Here is a 24602-nt window from a genome sequence, read left to right as displayed (position 1 = left end):
GTCATAATGTCAAAAGTTGCCTAAAAATATCAAAATAACCCCCAAGTTTCAAGTACATATTTAAGCTAACTTTAACTTCAGCTCTTTATTTCCATCCTGTAAGGTCCCATCGTGTTAATAAGGTTCAAATACATGATCCTGACCAGAGCATATTTCTGATGTCTGATGTCTAAGTCTGGTGTACTTTCTTATAGAAATATGTCCTTTAACTGAAATTACAACACAGACAAATTCATTGTTTAAGAGCTCATAACAGGAATGACCCACATTTTCTTTGATTTTAAACAGTGAAAGAAACTAGTCATGATATCCACAGTGTAGAATAAGCAAATTCATGTCCTCCTACAGTCGACCCACTGCGGGCAGTGGTCAGGCAAGGTTATCTCTCCATACTAAATCATGGTTGTGGAAACACACTGTAAGCTTGGGGAACAATAACTGGATACAGCCGAAAAGAAGTGTACAACATGATAATAAGCCGGCAGTGTGTAGATAAATCCACTGCTGGACGAGATTATTCTCCCCCCTGTGAAATATACAGGAATTTACTTTTTACTATTATATATTCCTGTTCATGTTCAGTAGATTTAGAACTATATGATAAAAATGTGATTACCTACAGAGGAAGGGCACTATATACACTGAGTCAAAACATTATGACCACCTTCCTAATATGCTGTTGATCCTCCGCATGCTGCCAAAAAGTGTCGACCTGCCAAGGCATGGAATCTACAAGACCCCTGAAGGTGTGCTGTGGTATCGGGCACCAATACATTAGCAGCAGATCTTTCAAGTCCTGTAAGTTGCAAGATGGAGCCGCCATGGATCTGACTTTTTGGTTCAGCACATCCAACAGATGCACAATCGGATTGAGATCTGGGGAGATTGGAAGCCAGGACATCACCTTAAACTTTCATCATGTTCATCAACGTGTACAGTGTGGCAGGGTGCATTATCCTGCTGAAAGTGGCGACTGCCATCAGGGAATACCATTGCCTTGAAGGGGTGTACCTGGTCTGCAATGATGTTTAAGTAGCTGTCACGTGTCAAAATGGTTTCCCCACAGACAATTTCCCAGAGTATCACACTCCCTCCACAGGATTGTCATCTTCCCACTGTGCATTCTTGTGCCATCACTTTCCCAGGTAAACGGTGTACACATATATGGCCGCCCACGTGATGTAAAAGAAAACGGGACTCATCGGACCAGGATACCTTCTTCCACTGCTTGAAGGTCCAGTTCCAACGCTCACGTGCCCATTGTAGGCGCTTTCGACGATGGACATGGGTCAGCGTGGGCACTCTGATCGGTCTGCGGTGACGCAGCCCCATACGCAGCAGGATGCGATGCACTGTGATCTGTGCACATTCCTCTTGTAACCATCATTAACATTTTCTGTGACTTGTGCCAGAGTAGACGCTCTGTCGGTTCGGACCATATGGGATTGCCTCCATTGCCCTCGCGCATCGATGAGCCTTGGGCACCAACACACTGTCGCTGGTTTGTGATTTGTCTCTTCTCAGACCATTGTCGTAAGGTACTCACCGCTGCTGACCGGGATCAGAGATGCTCTGACCCAGTCTTCTGGCCATTACAATTTGGCCCTTGTCAAAGTTGCTCAGGTCTTTACTCCTGCCCATTTCTCCTGCATTCAACATGTTTACTACGAGAACTGATTGTCTATTTACCATCTAACCTAGCCAGACCTTGACATGTGGCCTTGTTAGGAGATGATCAACGTTATTCGCTTCACCTGTAAGTGGTCGTAATGATTTGGCTCATTTGGTGTATCTTAGATTACTTTACTTAACCTTTATTGTCCCCCTTGAGGGCAATTTGTTCTGCTGCAATGAAGTGCACCACATACAAAACATACAAATACAAAATACCTTAGTAAATATATTAAAACGTTATACAGTGGGTACGGAAAGTATTCAGACCCCCTTAAATTTTTCACTCTTTGTTATATTGCAGCCATTTGCTAAAATCATTTAAGTTCATTTTTTTTCCCATTATTGTACACACAGCACCCCATATTGACAGAAAAACACAGAACTGTTGACATTTTTGCACATTTATTAAAAAAGAAAAACTGAAATATCACATGGCCCTAAGTATTCAGACCATTTGCTGTGACACTCATATATTTAACTCAGGTGCTGTCCATTTCTTCTGATCATCCTTGAGATGGTTCTACACCTTCAACTGAGTCCAGCTGTGTTTTATTATACTGATTGGACTTGATTAGGAAAGCCACACACCTGTCTATATAAGACCTTACAGCTCACAGTGCATGTCAGAGCAAATGAGAATCATGAGGTCAAAGGAACTGCCTGAAGAGCTCAGAGACAGAATTGTGGCAAGGCACAGGCACAGAGAGGTAAAGAAGACCCCCAAGATCACTGTGGCTGAGCTCCAGAGATGCAGTCGGGAGATGGGAGAAAGTTGTAGTAAGTCAGCCATTACTGCAGCCATCCACCAGTCGGGTCTTTATGATAGAGTGGCCCGACGGAAGCCTCTCCTCAGTACAAGACACATGGAGTTTGCTAAAAACACCTGAAGGACTCCAAGATGGTGATAAATAAGATTCTCTGGTCTGATGAGACCAAGATAGAACTTTTTGGCCTTAATTCTAAGCGATATGTGTGGAGAAAACCAGGCACTGCTCATCACCTGTCCAATACAGTCTCAACAGTGAAGCATGGTGGTGGCAGCGTCATGCTGTGGGGGTGTTTTTCAGCTGCAGGGACAGGACGACTGGTTGCAATCGAGGAAAAGATGAATGCGGCCAAGTACAGGGATATCCTGGATGAAAACCTTCTCCAGAGTGCTCTGGACCTCAGACTGGGCCGAAGGTTCACCTTCCAACAAGACAATGACCCTAAGCACACCACTAAAATAACGAAGGAGTGGCTTCACAACAACTCCGTGACTGTTCTTGAATGGCCCAGCCAGAGCCCTGACTTAAACCCAATTGAGCATCTCTGGAGAGACCTGAAAATGGCTGTCCACCAACGTTTACCATCCAACCTGACAGAACTGGAGAGGATCTGCAAGGAGGAATGGCAGAGGATACCAGATGTGAAAAACTTGTTGCATCTTTCCCAAAAAGACTCATGGCTGTATTAGATCAAAAGGGTGCTTCTACTAAATACTGAACAAAGGTTCTGAATACTTAGGACCATGTGATATTTCAGTTTTTCTTTTTTAATAAATGTGCAAAAATGTCAACAATTCTGTGTTTTTCTGTCAATATGGGGTGCTGTGTGTACAATAATGAGGAAAAAAAATTAACTTAAATGATTTTAGCAAATGGTTGCAATATAACAAAGAGTGAAAAATGTAAGGGGGTCTGAATACTTTCCGTACCCACTGTATATATTAAAATGAGAATAGATCAACAGGAAATCGTCACAGTAGCCTGGTGCTCAATCTGGAAGCTACCTTTTCCGATTTGAGTTAAGCGAGGAGATAGCACATGGTACAAATGAGAATTTAAATCTGGATTTAACTCTCTCATCCCTCTTTATCTTTCCATTCCTTCTCGTTTTCTGTCCCTCCTCCTGTTTTCTCACCATTTTTATGTATGTCTCACTTCTTGCACTCACCCAGTCAAGTGCATGAGTTGAAAAATGAAATCCATATGTTGGAGCAGGTCTCTGGAAGTGGTTGAGTGTATAGTCTAGTAAACATTGTTGCACATTGAGGTGAAGAATGTTTGCGTCGTCCACCATATGCACAGCTAGCCTGACCCGTCTTTGATATAAAGGCTCACGGGTCACGCCGCGCTGTAATCGTAATGATTATACATGATTTGGAAGTCTGGAACCGCTGAGCTACCTTTCCTCTCTGTCCAGCTGTTTCATGATTTCTTTTGTAGAACTGCTGCAGACAATTTTTTCTAATTATGTTTGTGTCTCCTATCTAAGCACTTTTTATGTTTGTTCAGGTGGGCTTCATATTGTTTTGTTTGCTCTGTCTTTGTAAAAACACAGTTGGGAAGGGATTGTTTCTTTGTGATTAATAGAAAAAGTGACTTAATTTCTGCACCACTAGCATCACCAAATGCAATGTTTTTTGAACATTGGCTCAACTTAAGGCATAAGTTTGGGGCAGGACTAACTGTTTTTGACCAATCAATGGCATATGTGGGAGTGTTTTTGTCATTTGTGTAATAAATTGTCATGTTTTTTAAAGCATTACAGTTGAACAGTGAATAATCATGTTCTATGGATGCTGTTAATCTGACTGATGTCTCCATGGCCAAGGACACATTGAAAGGTTTTCGGAGTAACAATATCTTAGAGTCCCTTGAGATATCACTCCCAATGGTTGACAAAGTGCAATCAAAGCAGAAAAGATGTTTTTTTAATGTTTATTCAATACAATGGCAGTTGATAGTGTCTCACTTTAAAGTAAAAAAAAAAAAAAGCTTTAAAAAGTAGTCATTTCTGATTTTTCGTCATATTCCAAGTCTTCTAAAGGTACACAATAGGTTTTGGTGAGGAACAACTCGAAATTCTAAATAATTTGTCAGTGGAAATCTTGACGTCCATTGCACATTCATTAGCACTATCATGTTCAAGCCAAAACTTGCATTGGTTATCGATAAAAATAATGCAAGTTCTAGCGCAAATGTGAATTTGGTTGTAGAATGCAGTTATAACCAATCTCTGTGTGTACAATGTCATAATAAAACTTCTTAATCGAAGCCACAACCAAATGTAGCTGCATTGTGTATATGGAAAATTACAGATATTACATGACAAACACTTTCAGCATTTTTATATAAAAAAAACATGGTTTAGTATGTGTTTTTTTGTTGTTGTTTTTTTTAAGCGATTTAAATTATGGGGATACTAGAAATGTCCTCAAACCACATTTATAGCATAAAACCCTTGTAATTACCAGTTTGTAAACCACCCAAACCTGCTCACACACACACGCACACACACACACACACACACACACACACACACACACACACACACACACACACACACACACACACACACACCTGATTCTTGCTTGCTGTGTTGTTCTTCTCTTCTCCAAATCTCATTAAAACATCTCTTCGCTGTGAATAATTACCTCATAGTTGCTTCTAGCTCGAAATGAAATCATTTCCTTTTCCCTGCTTTTTTGGCTTAATATGTAGCTAACAATTTGCTGGGGCCTTTAGCTATTAAAATGTGTCTCAGTGGAGATTTTGCCTGGTCTTCATAAGAAACAGATCAAATTGCCTGATTCTCTGGTTTGCAGTTAAATCTTTGCTGCAATGTTTAATTCTTCTGTTTTTCCCCCATAGCTCTGTCTTGTGGATCATTTAACTGTTTGCCTCTGTGCATTTATGTGAGGTTTATTTGCGAAGTCAGCTGTTTTTAGCACAAGTGCACATAAGGCTAATTGTTTTCGGGTGTGGTAGTCACATCTCTCATTAGCACATCTTGCGTTCGGTGTAAAAAATTGGTTATGATCAAGTGTCCCTCAACAATTATTATACCCCTCATGACCATGAATACTAAAATGATCCCATGCTTGTTAACTAGGCTAATGCTAGCTCACTGGCTAACACATCCTAACACCTTCCTGCAGATATCTAGGAAGAAAACTTGAAATCTTTATGATTCTGAGGATATTTGTTAAAAGGAATAGTTCACCCAAAAATGACCATCTTCAAAGTAGTCACCCTTTGCCTAGAATTTGGAGACATGTACTCTTGACATTTTCTTAACCAGTTTCTTGAGGTATCACCCTGGGATGCTTTTTAAACAATATTGAAGGAGTTCCCGTCTATCAAATTAATCTTGTTTTAAAGGGGACCTATTATGCCAAATTCAATTTTATGTTCAGTTTGAACTTTTGTGTACACAACCACAAAATAAAGATCACAACATTTTTATAATGATAAAAATCCACCCAGTTCTTTTTTTAATCTCCATTAATCATAAACTCTGTCTCAGAACAAGCCATTCGCAGATTCTGTACAAAGTGACGTCACTTTGTACAGGCCCTGCCCATGACTGTTGACGGACACTGACGCACCTGTACACCAATTAATAAGTGAACATTACACAACATGTTCATGTTTGTGTGTGTTGTTTCATTATAGCACATAGCAAATGTTGTAACAGTATTTGTGTGTATGTTGCTCATCCATCGTTGCAAAACTGTTGAAAAACTCTACAACAAATAAATACATTTATCAAATAACCATTCGGAAACTTCCTGGTTCATTCTCAAAGTTGTTACTTCTGACGGAGTCTCTCCTTCATCAGTGTCTGACACCGGTTCAAACATATAGGGCTGAACACCACTATATTCGCTGTCAGTCAAATTGCTTATGATGTCTAGTTATCCGAAGCAGAGATGTCAAAACTCTGCTCTATTCTGGATACAGGCCGGGGAGAACCAGCTCATTTGCATTGAAAGACACATACACAAAAACAGCTCGTTTTTATTCCCACCCAAAAATTTGCATATTCAACATGGTATAATAAATAATATGTAGGCTATTTTGAGCTGAAACTTCACAGACACATTCTGGAGACACCAAAGATTTAAATTACATCTTGTGAAAATGGGCATAATAGGTGCCCTTTTAAGGATTTTTAGACATTATACAGGAAAACAAAATTATTTTCAAGAATACAATTTGTGCCCTAATATCAAAGGTCATATTAGAAAATATAAATTATGATCTAATGTGAATATTCTTGATAAACATTATGATCATGTTTGGTAACATGTGCATGTAAAATGGCTAGAAATAGCATTTTAGCTTAGCATAAAGCTGACAATTTAAACAAGGTTTATTTCTATTTCTTCTGCTCCAAACTTACTTCAAATTTACTTCTCTGTCTGCTCGTATGAATGTAACACATCATAAGAAAGTGTTTCACTGCTGTTCAAATGCACTTTGGATCGCATCATTTATATATATAAATGTTTTCCATCTGAAAGGACTAAATATTAAATGAAACAAATGACAATAAAATTAAGTAATCTCTTCAGTAATCAAAATACTTTTGGAATGTAACTGTCTTCTAAATACCAATTATTTAATTGTAACTGTAGTGGAATACAGTTACTTATATTTTGTATTTTAAATACGTATTCCTGTTACATGCATTTCGTTACTCCCCAACCGTGTATGTTTGTGTATATATATCTACAGTATTTTTTTCTTTACCCATTCACAAATAGTTATTTAATTATTATTATTATTATACATTTTGTTAGATTTCTCTGAAATACTTCTGAAGAATGTTTATTTATTTTTTACCAGAAAATAAGACAAAAATACTTGATAAAATGTTTATTTATTTGCAGTGCAGGGGCTGTCAAACTCCTAAAATTAAAACAGTCCATATGATTTCTTCTCAATATTAAGTTTTTGAAGCCATACAATAGCTTTGTATAAATATCAATGAAAATGAAAGTCCTTATTCACTGATAATATTCCCCTAAATCTCATTCTTGCATGCGCATATTTTACCGTGCTTTGTGTAATTGGTTTCCAGACATCAAATCTGGCATGTCAAGACTTGATGTAGTGTCATTTCAGTTTGTAAAATGTGTTTGTGTTGCGGTCAAGAAACATTGTTTTTCTTGCTCTGGTTATTGTAACTCTTTGTAAATTAATTCAAGATTTGTACAGCTGTCAAATGTAACTGAAATATATTTTATCATGTTTCAGGCCAACACAGGGGGCACACCATCAGGAAGGCACTCGGTTTCTGTGGAGGTCCAAATGCAGAGACATAGAGAGGACAGAGACTCCTTCACACAAGCCCAGAGGCAGTACAACTCTCTACCACGGTAAGAGCCACACGTCCATAATACACAAACCACTGAAACACATGAAAGTAATATCTCCGACTACATCTGTTTACCACACATTCTCTTCTTAATAATAATGCTCAATGTGGACTATTTGCCTAAAGCACTAAAGCCTTTATCTTAAATAGTCATTCTGCAGTGTTTTCAAAGTATTCTCTGATGTTGTACTTTTTGAAAACTCTACAGTCTGTTTAGGAGATTTCCACAGTTTTTTGTTTTGTTTTTTGAGCAGACAGATTTTTTTCAGCTCATGTTACTCATTCATCCATAACCTACAGAATAGATTCAAAGCCGAAACATACTCTTCGCAAGTACATGAACGTAGACAATTTTACCTATGCAAGCTCGATTTCATGAATAGTCGCATTCCAAATTTGTCAAATTACAATTCGTTACACATTACAAGTCTCAGTGCATTCTCAACGTTGCAGCAAGGGGCGCTATAGCAGACATTAGTGCGAGCTGTCCAGTTCTTTTGTGATTTTCTTCTTTTGAGTCAACTAATGTCATAGCGGAGTAATAGTTTGGAGAGAATATTGCTGAGCAAGTAAGTTAAAGTCAATATAATTATAGAAAATTAGCTGAATAATAACAGATTTGGTTTAATGGAACAGACTTTTGAAGGTAACTCTATCGCCCCCTTCTGTACTGAAGTAGGTTGCCACAAGAACTCATGTTAAGTAGGTTCAACCGGATCTCGTGTTGGTAGTGCATTGGCCAAGCGCTCACATCTGAGTATGCGTACTTGCATAAGATCATCCGGCATCAGTGGAAATGAGATTAAATTAATTGCCATGTTTATTATAGACGAGTAAAAATCCATGTGCATAAATGTGTACATTTTATCTGCTCAAAACAGTCCATGACCCCACCCCCACTTTTAGAGGTTATAATACCATAGTAATACCATGTTTTTATGGACATTTACCATAGTTATACCATGGTATTCCTTAAAGTGAATTGGAGCACCAATGGCATTACAGTTTGATCCCATAACTGTACCAATGTACTGTTGGAGTATTTTGAAAAAGGTTATTATCAACATTAAAGCAATAAATCTAAAATGCCATGGTATATATTCTTGGAATGTCTAGAGGAACCCTATAAAATAGTAATTTTTTGATAAATGTATGCAAGTAAAACACATCCATAAACCAAATATGTTTTCAATCTTATTTCCTTGTCTCCCACACTCTGTCTGACCTCAGTGGCATTTCTCAGCTGAAGTCATTCCATTGTCATGTGGTCGGCTCTGTCTTAGCTCTAAGCCTTCCAGAACAGCAACAAAGTCAGTCTTCATGCTCACAGGACCGAGAGAATTTGCCCTTCCTAAACTTAATAAAGATCAACCCGAGAACCTGTTTGTTAGTTTATCTTGGCAACCGAAGTCTATAGGGACCTTTTTTTTTCTTAGATATCAGCCCAATCCTTCATATGGTTTTATCTTCTCTCTTTCTCTCTTTTTTTCCTCCCTTCCCCTTTGCATATTTGTTGTAAATGTCAATAAAGCTTTGCCTGCAGGTAACATTCTAAGTTTGATATCGGCGTTTCTACTTGCAGGCATTGGTATCTTCTTAATCTGCTTCAGTTCATGCAAAGCATACAGCCAAAAGATACCAGCAGAAAAAATCCCGCATTTGAGCTTTACATACTTAACGGATGGGTGGTACATTTTATGATGAATGTGAGTGGTGCTTGCCTGTGCAAAGCATCACATCCATGATGCAAAAGTGTTTGCTAGGGCATTGCTAGGTTGTTCTGTGTGGGTGCTAGGTGGTTGTTAACTGGCCTAAAATTCAGAAGACCCCAACCCCCAAGTCTCTATGATATTCTGGTCCCTAGATATGTTTCAGGACCCTCCTTCAAAGTGATTCCATGGGATTTACAATCCACCCGGTGAAAATCATACATTTGATTGCTCATAAAGGTAATAGCACAGCTCTCCTCAGCAAGCCACACAATGTGAGGTATCATCCATGTCAATAGCAGAAAAGGTAAAAGTTATACGCAAAAGTTTAAAGGTGAAGTGTGTAATTTTTGCATCACTAGTGGCACCAAACACAATGACAGATGATTTGCAGGACTCTCGATCAGTTGAGCTGCCGCACACCGTGATTGGGAAACAAGATCTTTATTTTTAATTTTTTTCATTTCAGTGGCAGTGCATTTGTTTATTTGTTCTTTATACAAATAGCATTTGTAAGGTAATTGGGACATGACTTATTGAAAAAATGTCAACAGTATGTGTGCAGTGTGTGTGGTCCTACCTACAAGCATGGGTCTTGTGTTTATTGGCCTTAGAAGTGGTTTAACCAGGATATGTACAGTTACAGAATGAGTCCCCCTCAAGCAATGACAAAGCCCAGCACACACAGAGCAGGGAGGGCCCTGCTTCAAAAATCCCATTCCTTCCCTCGTTCTTTCCTAAGATAGCAGAGAAACTCCAAGGGTCGATAGCGAGGTTCACGACTCCACGGGATGTGGACATAATGACAGTTAATCAATGCTACCAATCAGCTTCCAGTATTTCCCACTGCCTTAAGCATTAGTGTCACCGTCTATATCAAGCCAACTTCAGATGGAAACACCGGCTTTCAAAGGTTGACCAATTCCTGTCGGAGCTCTGACACTTTGCCTGGGGGAACTCTGCACAAACAGCTGCCCTTTGAAATGCATTCCACTCATAATCTCATACTGTCGGTCAAGCGGGGTCAAGCTGGTGTGAAATGACCCCTGTTCTCCGAAGGGCCCATCAGAGGGCCGCAGCAGAGGTGCGCACTCATTAGTAATGTAAGGGCTTACCGGAATGCCATCCCTTAGATTAAATCCACCCATCAGAGAGCAGTTTGGATTGATCAACAGACTCAAGGACAGACTGTGGATTACAAGACATCTGTTAAAATGGATCCAAATATGTGTTTACCCCGTGGTTTAGATTTAGCACTTGGCTAATGAAGGGATTCTTTTTGGGGGAGGTGTATTAGAGGGAAAGAAAGAGACGAACAAAAAATAAGGCAGATAAGCGAAGTGAATGCTGATTTGAGTAATGGAAGTCATGTGAATCAGAGCGCAGCTACATGAAACTGCTGCACGGTACAATATGGCAACACACACACTCGCACTTGCAGAGATAAGATGTTAGTTCCAGCGTCTCAGTCTGCTTGCTGTTAACAAATAGAAAACATTTCTCAAGGTGGAGCGATAATATTGTTCTTCGTGTGCAAATGTGTTGTTCTGATAAACTACAGTATGATTCACACATAATGTAGCACTATTGTGTCTGCCTTAATAAAATGCTATTTTGTTCGGTACTTCGTGTTTCAACCTGTATCTACATCATATAACTACTGCATGTCTTCTCAAATCAAGTCAACTTGTGGTTTTTATTGTCGTTCAACCATATACAGTTAGTACAGTACACAGCAAAACGAGACAACGTTCCTCCAGGACCATGGTGCTACATAAAACAACATAAGACAAACACAGAACCACATGAGACTACACAGAATAACATTTCTACATAAAGTGCACGTGCAAACGTGTGTAAAATGTACGGGACAGTACAATAAATTACTAAAAGGAACAGGACAATAGGCACAGTAAGAGACCAGTACACATTTGTAATCTGAGTAGTGCAAAAAGATGACAGTTTCTAAATTTTCACATAACACAACTGCAGTGTTGGGTAGTAATCTAGATTTTATTAATAGATCACAAATCCCCAAATATCAAATTGTTGAAAAAGAGTGTAAATTGGTACTCAATACACTTGGTGTACAGGTGGAATAAAAATAACACTTTTTCATAAATTATCTTGGCAATTACGTTAATATTGTTACAAATGTTAATGTTAAAATGAGTGTGTTTATTTATAACAATTATGAAATGGCATGACGAATGTTTCTTTTCTGTGTTGATGTAGTATTTCCTATTGACACAGGAAGTTGGGGTGGGACACAATAAATGACATTCACCTTACATTTCTAATAGCCAATGTTGTTTAAATAACAACCATGAACCATAGTTTGCTACCTGCTATTGCTGGTCAGTTGCATTTTTTTTAGGGGTGATATAATCTCATTCAGATCATTGTATTGGAAAAAAATTGCAAGACGATCATCAATATTTTTGGTCCCTTTTAGTCCTGGAAGAGAAAGACTATACATTTTAAATGTATATATATTAATGCTAAAAGGTTATTTTGTCAAATTTTAGGAGTACACTTGCGTCTTGATGACCTAGAGATGGGCTCAAAACTAAAAGCAACAAATCTTTAAGACAGCAACATGTAAGCAGTGCTGGGTGGTTACATGTAATCTGTATTACACAATCAGATTAGAAAAATTAAATGTAATTTAAAATATTTGTAATCAGATTACAGTTCTGCGATGGACTGGCGACCTGTCCAGGGTGTCCCCCGCCTTTCGCCCAATGTTAGCTGGGATAGGCTCCAGCCCCCCGCGACCCTTTACACAGGATAAGCGGTTGACGATGGATGGATGGATGGATGGATTACAGTTACTTTTAATGGATTACATGTTTACATAATAATCAGACAAAGGCAGTGCATTTTGTATAATTTATTGATCCCTCTAATTCTTCTACTTCTGTTTAAAAGTCATATTCTTTATCAGCCTACAGCTAATACATGTTCAATAAATCTTTGCTTTCGAATTAGGGGGAGGCAGGGCTGGATTGTTAATCTGGCATAATCTGCCACCGTTTTCCCGGTGGGCCGACGCACTTTGGGGCCGATCAGGGGTGGACTGGCCATCGGGAGAACCGGGCCGGCTGCGAAACGGGCCTAATGGGCTGCGTTATGCAGAACAGGCCACAAAGCGGCGCCGCAATATGCCGAAGGAGGCAGCGATATGCAGAAAAGGACAGCAACAGTTTCTATGTAAAATCCTGGGCCAATTTCTCTTCCCAGTCCACCCCTGGGGGGAGGGGAGTAAAATTGGTGTACTAACTGCATTAGTACGGTTAAGTGTTTCACAAATTGCTTTTGTACTCTTCTTCAAAATGTACATGAATGCGCTTTTGCAACAATTTCTGAGATAATTTTACCAAGTCACCGCATGTTTAGCATTTGTAATGCTATAATTGCCAGAGTAAGAACATTTATTTATTTCGATTCTCATATTTTGATACATTAAGTTCTTAAAAGCATTTAAGCAGCATTATAAAATTAGTACAATTTCATGCATGTGACATCAAATAAACAATAATTTGGTCAGAAGTAATACAAAAGCAATCAGATTACATTACTTTAACAATTTAATCCAGTAAATTATGTTACAGACTACAGTTTTACTCATGTAATTTGTAATAAGTACCAGATTACAATTCAGAACTAAATCTACCCAGCAGCAAGGTCCTTAAACTGTGTTCTGTTATTGCAGAAAGGTCATAAACGGAAAAGGAAATGATTGATCTGCACATTACTTCCATTTTGCACTGTATTATTTGCATTATGTCAACCTAGACATGTGCACATTAAGACCCAAAACTTGATAATCTCATGTAAACACTTTTTTTTTTCGTTGTTGGATTTGTAAAATGAGCTGAGTTTTGAAAGTTATCAGCAGTATTTTGTTGTACATGTAAATGCTCTTGCTTGCTGTATGTTAATGTCGGTATACACAGTTGACAATCACTATATTTTGTTTAAAAGGAACACAAGTTGGGTTTATTAATATCAAGGTGTTAATTAGTCACTGATTCAACAATTTATCAGTAGTTTTTAACACTAGCTGTTGTGATGAGTTTGCAGGCATGACTGTAACACTGAGCATGTGGAAAAGTGCTCTTACTATTTTTTTTTTTAGAGTTTAGAGTTTGACTAGCTCACATTCTTAAGCATGTAATACTCACATACAGTTTACAAATCCAAGAAATACAACAATGCACTGTACTCCACACAGTTTATATTTGCCTTTTTGTCAATTTCAGTTTTGGAGTGATTGGGAATGGCAGGTTCATGGACATTTTGCTTTAAATAATATATTTTACATGAGTTTATTAATATGTATTCATTTCAAACCCCACTGATTTTGACCCCTTTTATTTAGCTGAAAATGTAATATGATAGTCCAGACAATGTGACCCATAGTGTATGTGTTCATCTGTTAAATTCAGTTTTGAGATTAAATATTTACTGCTGCTTGCGAAAGCAAAAATCTCTTACTATTGTTCATTCTTAACACATTCGTTTTATACCCCTAATCCTTAATATTAAACATCGGTAAACAACTTTACACACTGTCTTCAGAAAATGTAAAATCATGTTATGAAATTAATGAATTTTGAATGCTGTTGTGCTAGAAGAAGCTAGACAAATATAAAAGAAGTAATTTGTCTTGAGACGTTGAAGTTCTTTTTAACCTGACATGGCATCTAAAAAATGACTTGCTTCTACAAAGGATGCTTGGAAAAAAATAAAAAAATAAAACGGCAAGATGCACATAGGTTTACACAGAAAAACAATTGGACAATATTTCAAGAAAAATTATATTAAAAATATATTTCTTATTTCACCACCTCATTCATAATTCTGGAAGATTCCAGGTCATTTGTGTGCTTTTGCCTTTGAAAGCACTGAGAGCATTCCTCCTCTCTCGTGTGAGCCGATGTGTGAAATCCTTACAGAAGCGCACACACTTCCATGCATGCTTTTAAGCGTGCAAGGCCAGTGAGGTGTGAGTGGGGCTTCATTTAGATGTGAGCCACAAGGATGTGGCATGTTAGCTACTCCACATTCTCACTTAATGGATCCTAATAACGTTCCAAAGAGAAGATGGACATTGCCTGAGTGGACATCCCTCAAAATGACTGCAGCTTTTACCAACAAATTTGAGAGTTTGATATTTTTCCCTCCATTATTTTAAAGCGAAAGAGGGAGCTAACCCTGGCGTTCTGTCAATCACCTCGTGGTTGATTGGCCGATATGGGTGGACATTGACAGAACCTGTTATTTCCTCTCTTGTTGTTAACTACACTGGTGGGCCTTAAAAAGAGATTCTGATTGCATCATGACAACTATAATTTGTCAGAGATGGCAAAATCATAAGAAAAGGTACAACTTTTATTCCCAGAGACAACCAGTCAACAAGTAGAATTTCAAACTGATACAAAAAAGGCACCAAATTGTAGCTAGCCTTCTATCCAACACTTTGTAGGAAAGGAAACATCCGTGAATAAATTTGGTGGTCAGACTTTATATTAGATGCCTTAACTACTATGTACCAACATTAAATACAGACAAGACTAAGTATTTACTGTGTAACTACATGTTATTCTGCAAAATGCCCACATTTGCTGCTACTGAGGTTGAGGTACGGGTAGGAAGAAGTGTAGGGTTAGGGTTAGGATTAGGGATTAGAGTCAGGATTTGGGGTAAGGGTTGGGTTAGGGGGAAAGTTAACAGTGTAACTACAAATTAACTACAAATGAAAATAATTCACAGAAAATCCTCCACATGCTGTAATGACAGCTTTGTAGATCCTTAACATTCTAGCTGTTAGTTTGTCCAGATACTCAGGTGACATTTCACCCCACACTTCCTGTAGCACTTTCCATAGATGTGTCTGTCTTGTCGGGCACTTCTCACGCACCTTACAGTCTAGCTGATCACACAAAAGCTCAATGGGGTTAAGATCCATAACACTCTTTTCAAATTATCTGTTGTTCAATGTCTGTTTCTTTGCTCACTCTAACATTTTCTTTTTGTTTTTCTGTTTCAAAAGTGGCTTTTTCTTTGAAATTCTTCCCATAAGTCCTGCACCCCTGAGTCTACTCTTTACTGTTGTACATGAAACTGGTGTTGAGCGGGTAGAATTCAATGAAGCTGTCAGCTGAGGACATGTGAGGTGTCTATTTCTCAAACTAGAGACTCTGATGTACTTATCCTCTTGTTTAGTTGTACATCTGGTCTTCCACATCTCTTTCTGTTCTTGTTAGAGCCAGTTGTCCTTTGTATGAAATCTTCAGTGTTTTTTGCCAATTTCAAGCATTGTGTAGCATTCCTCAAAACAATGATTGACTGATGAGTTTCTAGAGAAAGACGTTACTTTTTTTGCCATTTTTGACCTAATATTGACCTTAAGACATGCCAGTCTATTGCATACTGTGGCAACTCAAAAACAAACACAATGTTAAGCTTCATTTAACAAACCAAATAGCTTTCAACTGTATTTGATATAATAGCAAGTGATTTTATAGTAACAAATTTGCAATTTAGCATGGTTACTCAAGGATATGGTGTTAGAGTGATGGCTGCTGGAAATGGGGCCTGTCTAGATTTTATAAAAAAAAATGTTTTTCAAATAGTGATGGTGCGGTTTTTACATCAGTAATGTCCGGACTATACTTTGTGATCAGTTGAATGCCACTTTGGTGAATTAAAGTACCAATTTCCTTCTGAATCATAAAAAACCTGTACATTATTCCAAACTTTTGGCCGCCAGTGTATTTATACAATACATATGGCTGATATATGTCAGTGACCTGTAGTACAATTCCCTTGTCTCGTTCCAAACCCTGATATTTTCTTTATTCCATAGTACACAAAGGTTATTTTCCTATTAAAATCATGTTTATGTTTAGGATTTAGGTAAGGGATAAGACTTTATGTTTTAAGTTTGGGTTAAGGGTTAAACATAGGAAACATTGTTACATTATTGTTTGATGGTTTGTTTATTTTTCTCTATGGGAGTAAAAGTTGAAAATTTTTGTAAAGCCAACTTGATTTTAGAAATTTTATTCAGTCTTGTTGCATCTCACCCCTTCTTTCTCATTCCTTACAGGCAACCACGTAAAACCCCCAGTACCATGTCTCAAAACTCTTGGGATAACATCTACCCTCCCAGCGAGGGCTTTCAGACTGCCAAGGAGAACCCTCGCTACCCCAGTTACCAAGGTTCCCGCACTACCAATGGCTACCTGGGTGCCAACGCCACGGGCCTGAATGCCCGTGTACTCATGGAGACCCAAGAGCTGCTGAGACAAGAACAGAGACGTAAGGAGCAAGAGGCTAAAAACAAACTCCCCACCATGGAGGAGATGCCAACCCAGCCTCTAAGCCAAACACCTGTTCCTACCCCACCCAAAGGTCCCTATCGACAAGACGTACCCCCATCGCCCTCCCAACTCGCACGACTCAATCGTCTACAGACCCCTGAGAAGGGCAGACACTTCTACTCCTGAGAAGTGAGAGCAATGTGAGGAAAAACTGTATTACAGCAATAATGTTGAATAATAGAGAGAGATAGAGCTATATTATAAAGACTGTATTGAGGATTCCAGGTAATTGGTTGGAGGTTTGTTCAAGTGTGTCCAACTCGTTCCCTTTTTTATCATTTTATAAAATCTAACTCTTTGTGCACACTGAAGATCTTTGTCTGCCATCCACGTCTTCTGTGTGTGTGTTTGTGTGTATGTGGAATACATGGATGTTTTAGCACTTGGTACTCTTGACAGTCACATGACAGCCCTCACAAAGCTTTGATACATGGCTGTTCCCATTGTATTGTGACCTACATTTCATGTTTTTACCAAGTATGTGCGCTGAGAACATGTAGGTGGATGAGAACTGTCAAGAACATGTCTGGGTCATATTTCATTAAGAGAGAGAGAGAGAGAGAGAGAGAGAGAGAGAATGCATAAAGAAAATCCAACCTATTTTGAGGACCATTCGAATTTCATTTTTAGATTATTTTCATGACAATTAAGCATGTTTCCCCCCAAAATTCTCTTTGCTATGTGTCCGGATATTTTACTTTTGAGGGGTTTTTAGTCATTCTCATTAGACTGTAATTACTGCAATTAGTGCTGTCTGTTGATTCAAATATTTAAATCACGAATAATCACATGATTTTTTTATAGTTAATTGCGAATAATTGCAGATTTTGAAGGTGCTGAAATTTGAATCTAAATAAACTTATTTCCTGTCAAAAGAAGTATATATGGTGCAGTCACAGCATCCACTACCCGGCGTTCACAGGAGGACGCATATGTATGCTTGTTCAGTGGGAGATGCTGATGTAAACATGGAGACAGTGCGCAATAGTGAAATGCGTCCGTGTAGTGCATGGTCATACAGTAACAACGTTCTGCCAATGTTATGATAATGCAATGATGATATTGTATAATCTTTTAAAATATAAAAATAAATCTCTTAAACCCAAATCCTTCACTATATCAATTGGCCTGCAGGCTGTATTTATCCACCTTGCTACAGCAATCTTGAAGCCATATTCACATGATTTGCATCAGGGCCTCAATGCCAATGTCTAGCACCGCTTTGAAGTTTGAACTCCACATGAAAACTGATGACAGCCGAGTTCGGAATGGCATGCTACTCATACTACTCTTACTGCTTCTGTCATATCTGTGTATAACAGAAATAGTAATAGTAGTATGGTAGGTTGCTAATACCAAACATGGCAAATGTCTTGTTCTGCTTTTAGCACTGGCACTGCTTTAGTAAAGATACTTCATCCGAATTGTCTAGTCATCATCATTAGCTGAAACTTTGAAAGGTCAGCGGCAACTGGATCAAAGTTGAAACTGTTTGAACTTTGAGCGGTGCATTGGCATACATTCAATGGGAGAACTCCAACAAGCTAGCCAGCCCTCATCTGTGACTTTTAATTGATAGTTCAGACTTCAGTGCATCAGTGGTAATTCAATTCCAATTTGCAAAGGATGCAAAGTACTTGATTTTTGAGTAACTTGAGTAAGTCTTTGAAAAGTTTGTTGTGCATCCCATTCAACCTGATACAGCAACATTGGCTCAACCAATGGTGTAAGTTTAGGATGGGACTATCTGTTTTTCGACTAATTTCAGATGAGTGGAGTGTTGGGAAGACCTGTTGGAAAAGGTTTTGTGATTTTTAGTGGAGCCGAAATTACACACTTCACCTAGGTATCATATTTTATTTATTTTTGTAATTTGGGGGAAAAACAGTGTGTCATTCTATGTACTTAAGCAGTGTAGCTGAACTCAGCTTATTGACTTTGACGGGGTTGTGATCCCACAACCTTCCGACTCTGCCACGGAAACACGTTTTTAACCTGTCAAACTTGTCACTTACATCTCATGTGACACCCCCCATACCCACCCACATCATAACTGACACTTGTTTTCACAATAACAAAACAAAGCTCAGGTTACAGCTCCTGCCTCTGTTGGCACAGATACAGCCTTATACAGTAACTGTTTAAAAAGTTCACCAAATACATTTTTTTTTTTTATTTAAATTTTTTTAAATGTCATCCCAAACCGATATGATTTTCTTTAATTATTTGGAACACATGATGTTATTAGGCAAAATGTCCATGCTGAAAATCGCAAATTTTTCCAGGTGCATTATGATGCAAGACATGCAAGATCCAATTGCGTTTGATTTCAGTGATATCAAATCTTCGGTGATGCATTGTGAAGTGCCACGTTTAAATGTGTGCAAGTGTGTATGAGATATAAGAGCAATAGCAAACACTTTAAATTTCATTTTGTTTCTCACACAAAGCTATCCTATAGCTACAGAAGTCTTGAAATACATGAGTCATGGACTAATTTATGGCACTTGTATGCTGCTTTAAGTCAATTTTGGAGCTCAACAGTGTAAAACACCATTCATTTGAATTTTCAGTATAAGAGAGACATTTCTCAAAACATCGCTTGTGTGTTACACAGAAGAAAGAATGTCATATGGGTTTCAAACTTTTCATTGTTGGGTAAGCTATCCCTTTAAATCTAGCTCTCTGTTCGTTCAAAAATAAAAAATGCTCTAAAAGCATCATGTGACTCCATATCTTTAGTGTATTTTTATTTTATTTGTATAGATGTGTGTGTCTGGGTTTTGTGTGGGAATGTCTATCACCAGTGATTGTAACATGATTCTCTCTTGCCTATGAACTGTATCTTGGCAGGAACATTAAACACTTGGCCACATTTTCCAGAGTAAAAGCTAAAAGAACGCAATAAGCGCTCACAAAAAGGGAACGCCAAACCCATTGACCGATGTACTCTCCTCCCAAGTCTTTCCGCCTGGCGTCTCGCTCTGCCTCGCATCTATTCATCATGGAAAATGTTCAGTAGGTCTTCTCTGTACACCAAGTAATGAGGAAAGCTTCCTGCTTTACGAGGCTTTGGTACTTCCTCCACAGACTGTTATTGGTTCTGTGGTACAACATGTGCTTCTAGTATTGTATTTACTAACAGAAAAGGTGGTAAAGAACGTTCCAGAACAGCAGCTGTTTTTGTTTTTCTTTGGTGCTGGCTGCTTATCTATTTTATGTAACATTGTATACGTAAGATGTTTTAAATGGGAAGTGCCTGTGAAGAGGGATGTTTTTATATGTTAAAAGTTGATGTCACCAAATGCATATATTTTTACATGACATTACTGCATTCTTTTGACTTTATCTGCTCTTACAGAATTACAGCATTCATTTGAATTGTTAAAAGCTAACAGTAATCTACACATTTTACTGTATTTGTACAACCTTTTGATGTCTATATATGTCGTAGGTACTATGGTGTTCTGATAGCTTTTGTATTCACATTCCAAATGGTTTTTACACAAAGATTATACCTGTTTCAAAATGTACACAAAGCTTCTTTGTACATATCAAATCTATATTCAATAAACTGTTTCTCCATTCATTTTACAGTAAGTAGATTATTTGTGTTTATAACACTGTTGGTCAATCAATACTATGGGCATCCATGGTGATGAAAATCTTTTAAAAATCTACTTTAAAATGATTGTGCCATGGTCTTAGAAACGCAATCTTTGTATGCATTATGGAATATGTTTTTGAAAAACTTTTAATAAATTTTTTACAATCACTAATCAAATCAATAAAGAGCAATAACATATTTTCCTTGCACCTTGAATTCATGTGAGTGTACGCACTTTAATATTTTTTTCACACCTTATACAAGTTTTCAAAACATGTTCAAGGTTGTTTTATATATATATATAATGTAATTTATTGCAGTAATTCTGTTCAACATTTGACAACTTGAACTAAAATTAAAAAAAAAGTTCAAATATTGAATATAGTCCTTGTAATGAGACTTTAAAAGTTTCAAAAGATCTCAGAACAGTTGATCAGAAGACATTATGTTTTTATAAAACTTACATGTGTACAATGAAAAGTGTATAGTTTAAGGTCCAGTAACTGATTACCCATTTTTTCAAGTTTTATTTCTTCATTTTATTGACCCTTTTTCCCTCACTGCTTCATTTTAAATGGTCCTGCCATGACACAAAGCATGCTTTAAAAGAAAAATATTCCATATATTCTTGCAATTAATATGTGGTCATAAAAACGACATGTATACTGACATAGATTGACACATTTATTTGAATAAAGTTTTGATTATTGTAGAATGTCTCACTGCAGCACACTTCTGAAATGGTTAGAAATGTTTGTCAACTGCTTTTGTTTATCAAAAGATCCAGAGGAAAAAAGAAAAGAAAATTGTGTCTCATCATTGACATCATAAATTACATAAAGCAAACATGGGAACAGAGTGATTCATTTCTTACTTATGACTCTTTGGCAAACATTGATGATCAGTGTGAATGGAGGTGAAGTTGGAGAAAGTCAGATGCCGAGCAGGAGATCATTTACATTTTTGTTCTCCTGGTCTGGCCAGCACATTTCAGCAGTAGAAAATTACAGAATTAGAAAAAGAAAGAAATATGTATCCTTTCCCTCCCTCACTTTAATCTATTTCTGATCCCATATATCACTTTAATGTTGGTTATGACACAGCTGGCAAGTGTTCTAATGGGAAGTGTAATGACTTTGATGGTGATAAAGACAATGCTGAAATTTATGAAGTTCAGGTCAGGGAGAGAGAGCCTTGGGAATGCTAGCTCTCGCCCTGTTTTTCATAGAAACTGCCAAGAGCTGCTCTTTTAGAGAGAGGGAGGCATTCTGAAAAGATCCATCTGTTTGAGTCTGTAGTGAGAGTGGTGTGTGTGTGTGTGTGTGTGTGTGTGTGTGTGTGTGTGTGTGTGAGAGAGAGAGAGAGAGAGAGAGAGAGAGAAAGAAATAAGGAAATGTGTCAAAGAAAACTTGAAGGAAATCAACAGGGTAGCAGGAAAGGCAAGCTTCAGTGAAACATGGAACAAAAGGAGAACATAACGTGTCATAGCCCAGCAGGGTTACTCTATGTGGGGTTCATGTGCAGAGAACATTGCATATCCAGTCGCAGCGGCCCAGAGCCTAACCTAAGATCAACCATGTTAAAACCTCAAAATATAAAGTCAAAGCCTTTCCTGTAAATGTCCTTGTTCCACACAAATCTGTCTGGTGTCAGAGTGATTACTCTTTTCTCTTCACCTCTGCTGCTCGCTCCTGTGATTCAGGCACTTTCAATATTTTTGTCAAAATCTGTTGAATTTCATTGAATTATACTTGTGGCTGATTGCAACATGCTGAAGTTTGGATTTATCTTTTTAAATGAGATTTGACTGCCTTCACTGAGAGAAAGATTGAGTTTCACTCTGTTCCTAACACAAAGCCATTGTTTTGACTCAGAAGTTTTGGAGTACAGTATGACCAGATTAGAACTCATTCTTTATTGTGCTTATAATTTTTTGGAATACATTATTTTGAGTTTTATGTGCCTGTAACCTTTTGTTTTATATTCTTTTAATTCTTGAAATATACAAGAACTGCAAAACAATGTTCTACCCCACATGACAATATGGCTTCATGTTGATTCTCCAGTGGCCACATATAGCAGCATGCATATATGAACATTTACAATTATAAACCATTGTGATACACAAGCTCAGCAACAAAGCAAAAAAAAAAAAAAAGTACATAAGCAACACAAATCTGCATGTTGTCATGGTTATATGCCATTTCATTTCAATCGTTCTAGTATTCTCCCCATGTGGCTTAATATTCTTTGCATACTTTTCATTCCTGATTTTTAACGAAACGTGCAGTCAGAGGTGGGTGCCCCGTGGGGCCATAATGTGTCTGGAGCTCTGAGATACTCCGTCGTTATTCAAACTAATGTTTATGTGGTGAGTCTAAATCGCCTTTCCACACCGGTCCCTTAAAATCCAATAAACCTCTGTGGTCTGTGTAATCAATAGCAGACTGGTGCTGTCAATACAAGGATTTGATTTCACATGTGTATTCAGGGTCTTAACCTGATGTCTCCTCAGAGGCTGCTTTGGTTGTAGTGTAAGTGTGCTCATAAGAAAAGCAGATGCGTTGGTACGGCATGGCTACATGCTAATGGACCACAAGTTTCTCTCTTACTTTCTTCTTCTTCTTTGTTTTTATTCCTTTCTGCCAACTCCACCCATTCTCGTTGAGTCCTTTCATTATGGGGTCGTAGGGCAAGCTGTGAGTCACCTGTTTTGGTTGGAGCAACCTGTTCATGGCTGCCAAGACCTGCTGTGAGGATTCAGAGAGCGGAAACGGTGCCTGTTGTGCAGTCAATCATAATATTCGTAAAGTTGCATCCATCTATACCCTAACAACCAGTATCTACACATCTACAGGCAATTACAGAAAGGTACCCAGCTGATATACCAGTTAGACCACCATGAGATCCATGCTGGTCCTAGCTGGTTTATGCTAGTTTGGGGCTGGTCTAGCTGGTGGGACAGTATAACCATGTCATTGACAAACAAAAGTGCTGGTGATCCAGGGTGGTCTTTCTGTTTGACCACAAAAGGTTTGCTGGTTAAAGGAATGTTCCGAGTTATACAAGTTAAGCTTGTGGTATAATGCTGATTTCCCAAAATTGTTTTTATTTTTGTTTAAATTATTTTACATGTTAATATGATTTTAATGTAAAAATATCACATACTAACCTTAAGCATTTTCCATTTCCCTTTTTGATTTGTTACTAGTAGCCAAGGTTATAATAGTTTTAATTTAGTTTTAATTTATATTTATATGATTTGAACTACATTTTAGATATTTGTAAAATGTACAAATTCAATATAGCATATTCTATCCATATAATGTCACATTGCATGTGTAATAATGATATGACATGTCAGTGCTTGAAATGTCTTGTCAGCTACACATTGTTACACAAAATTAGCTAAATTTGAACTTAAAGTTAAAATACAGTTCCAAATTTAAGTGCTTGTACTATTTTTATTTTATTTATTTTTTAAATACAGCTGTATGAATATGACCTGCAATCTCTTATTTAACACTGTGGCCATGGGTAAGTGAAAATTTACATTGACAGCAAAATGTTTCAATTCCATTTTCACATGTTGTGCACAGAAATAGATTGGCTTTTTTCAGCTTGTTGAACATGCATTTTCATTTGGGAACTTTTAAATTGCAATGGATGGTGACAGAGAGCAGAAGAGAGCGCAAAGCGCGTGAGTCGTTGTCATTGTAACCAGATAGATTCTGAGCGCATTGCTGCAAAACTAGGATAAAAGTATCGTCAAATCATTGTGCTATGCAATAAAATATCTTCCCTTACCTGCAATCAATACAAGACATGATACAAAGAAGGATGTAGAGGATATTTAAAAAATGTAATCATGTCATAGTTTTCAGCTGTTAGGCTTGTTGAGTGGTCCAAACATCATCTGCATCATAAAACTGAATTTATGGTCAGATTATAGGTTTGTCAAGTCATTGTTATTTGTTTAGCGCTTTTCACACCATCAATTCAAAGCAGCTTTACAGTAAATCACGCATTAACAAAAAATGAAACCATAATATCTATAATGTCTTAGAATGACCA

The 24602-nt window shown here is 37.7% G+C and overlaps 1 protein-coding gene across 3 annotated transcripts in view; it reads left to right on the top strand.

Moving 5' to 3' along the window:
* LOC127634176 (partitioning defective 3 homolog) overlaps positions 1-20713 on the top strand; it is a 582251-nt gene extending 561538 nt beyond the window's left edge. For all 3 annotated transcript variants that reach the window (XM_052113607.1, XM_052113605.1, XM_052113604.1), the window contains 2 exons: positions 7701-7822; positions 16648-20713. In XM_052113607.1, the coding sequence (XP_051969567.1) occupies positions 7701-7822; positions 16648-17047 (522 nt within the window). In that variant the 3' untranslated portion in view covers positions 17048-20713. The remainder of the gene's footprint in view (positions 1-7700; positions 7823-16647) is intronic.
* Positions 20714-24602: the final 3889 nt, after the last annotated feature.

This window comes from Xyrauchen texanus, chromosome 41 (assembly GCF_025860055.1).
Source record: "Xyrauchen texanus isolate HMW12.3.18 chromosome 41, RBS_HiC_50CHRs, whole genome shotgun sequence".
NCBI classification, from domain to species: Eukaryota; Metazoa; Chordata; class Actinopteri; order Cypriniformes; family Catostomidae; genus Xyrauchen; species Xyrauchen texanus.
Note: the sequence above shows the minus strand (reverse complement) of the source record. Positions and strands in the feature narration are given on the sequence as shown.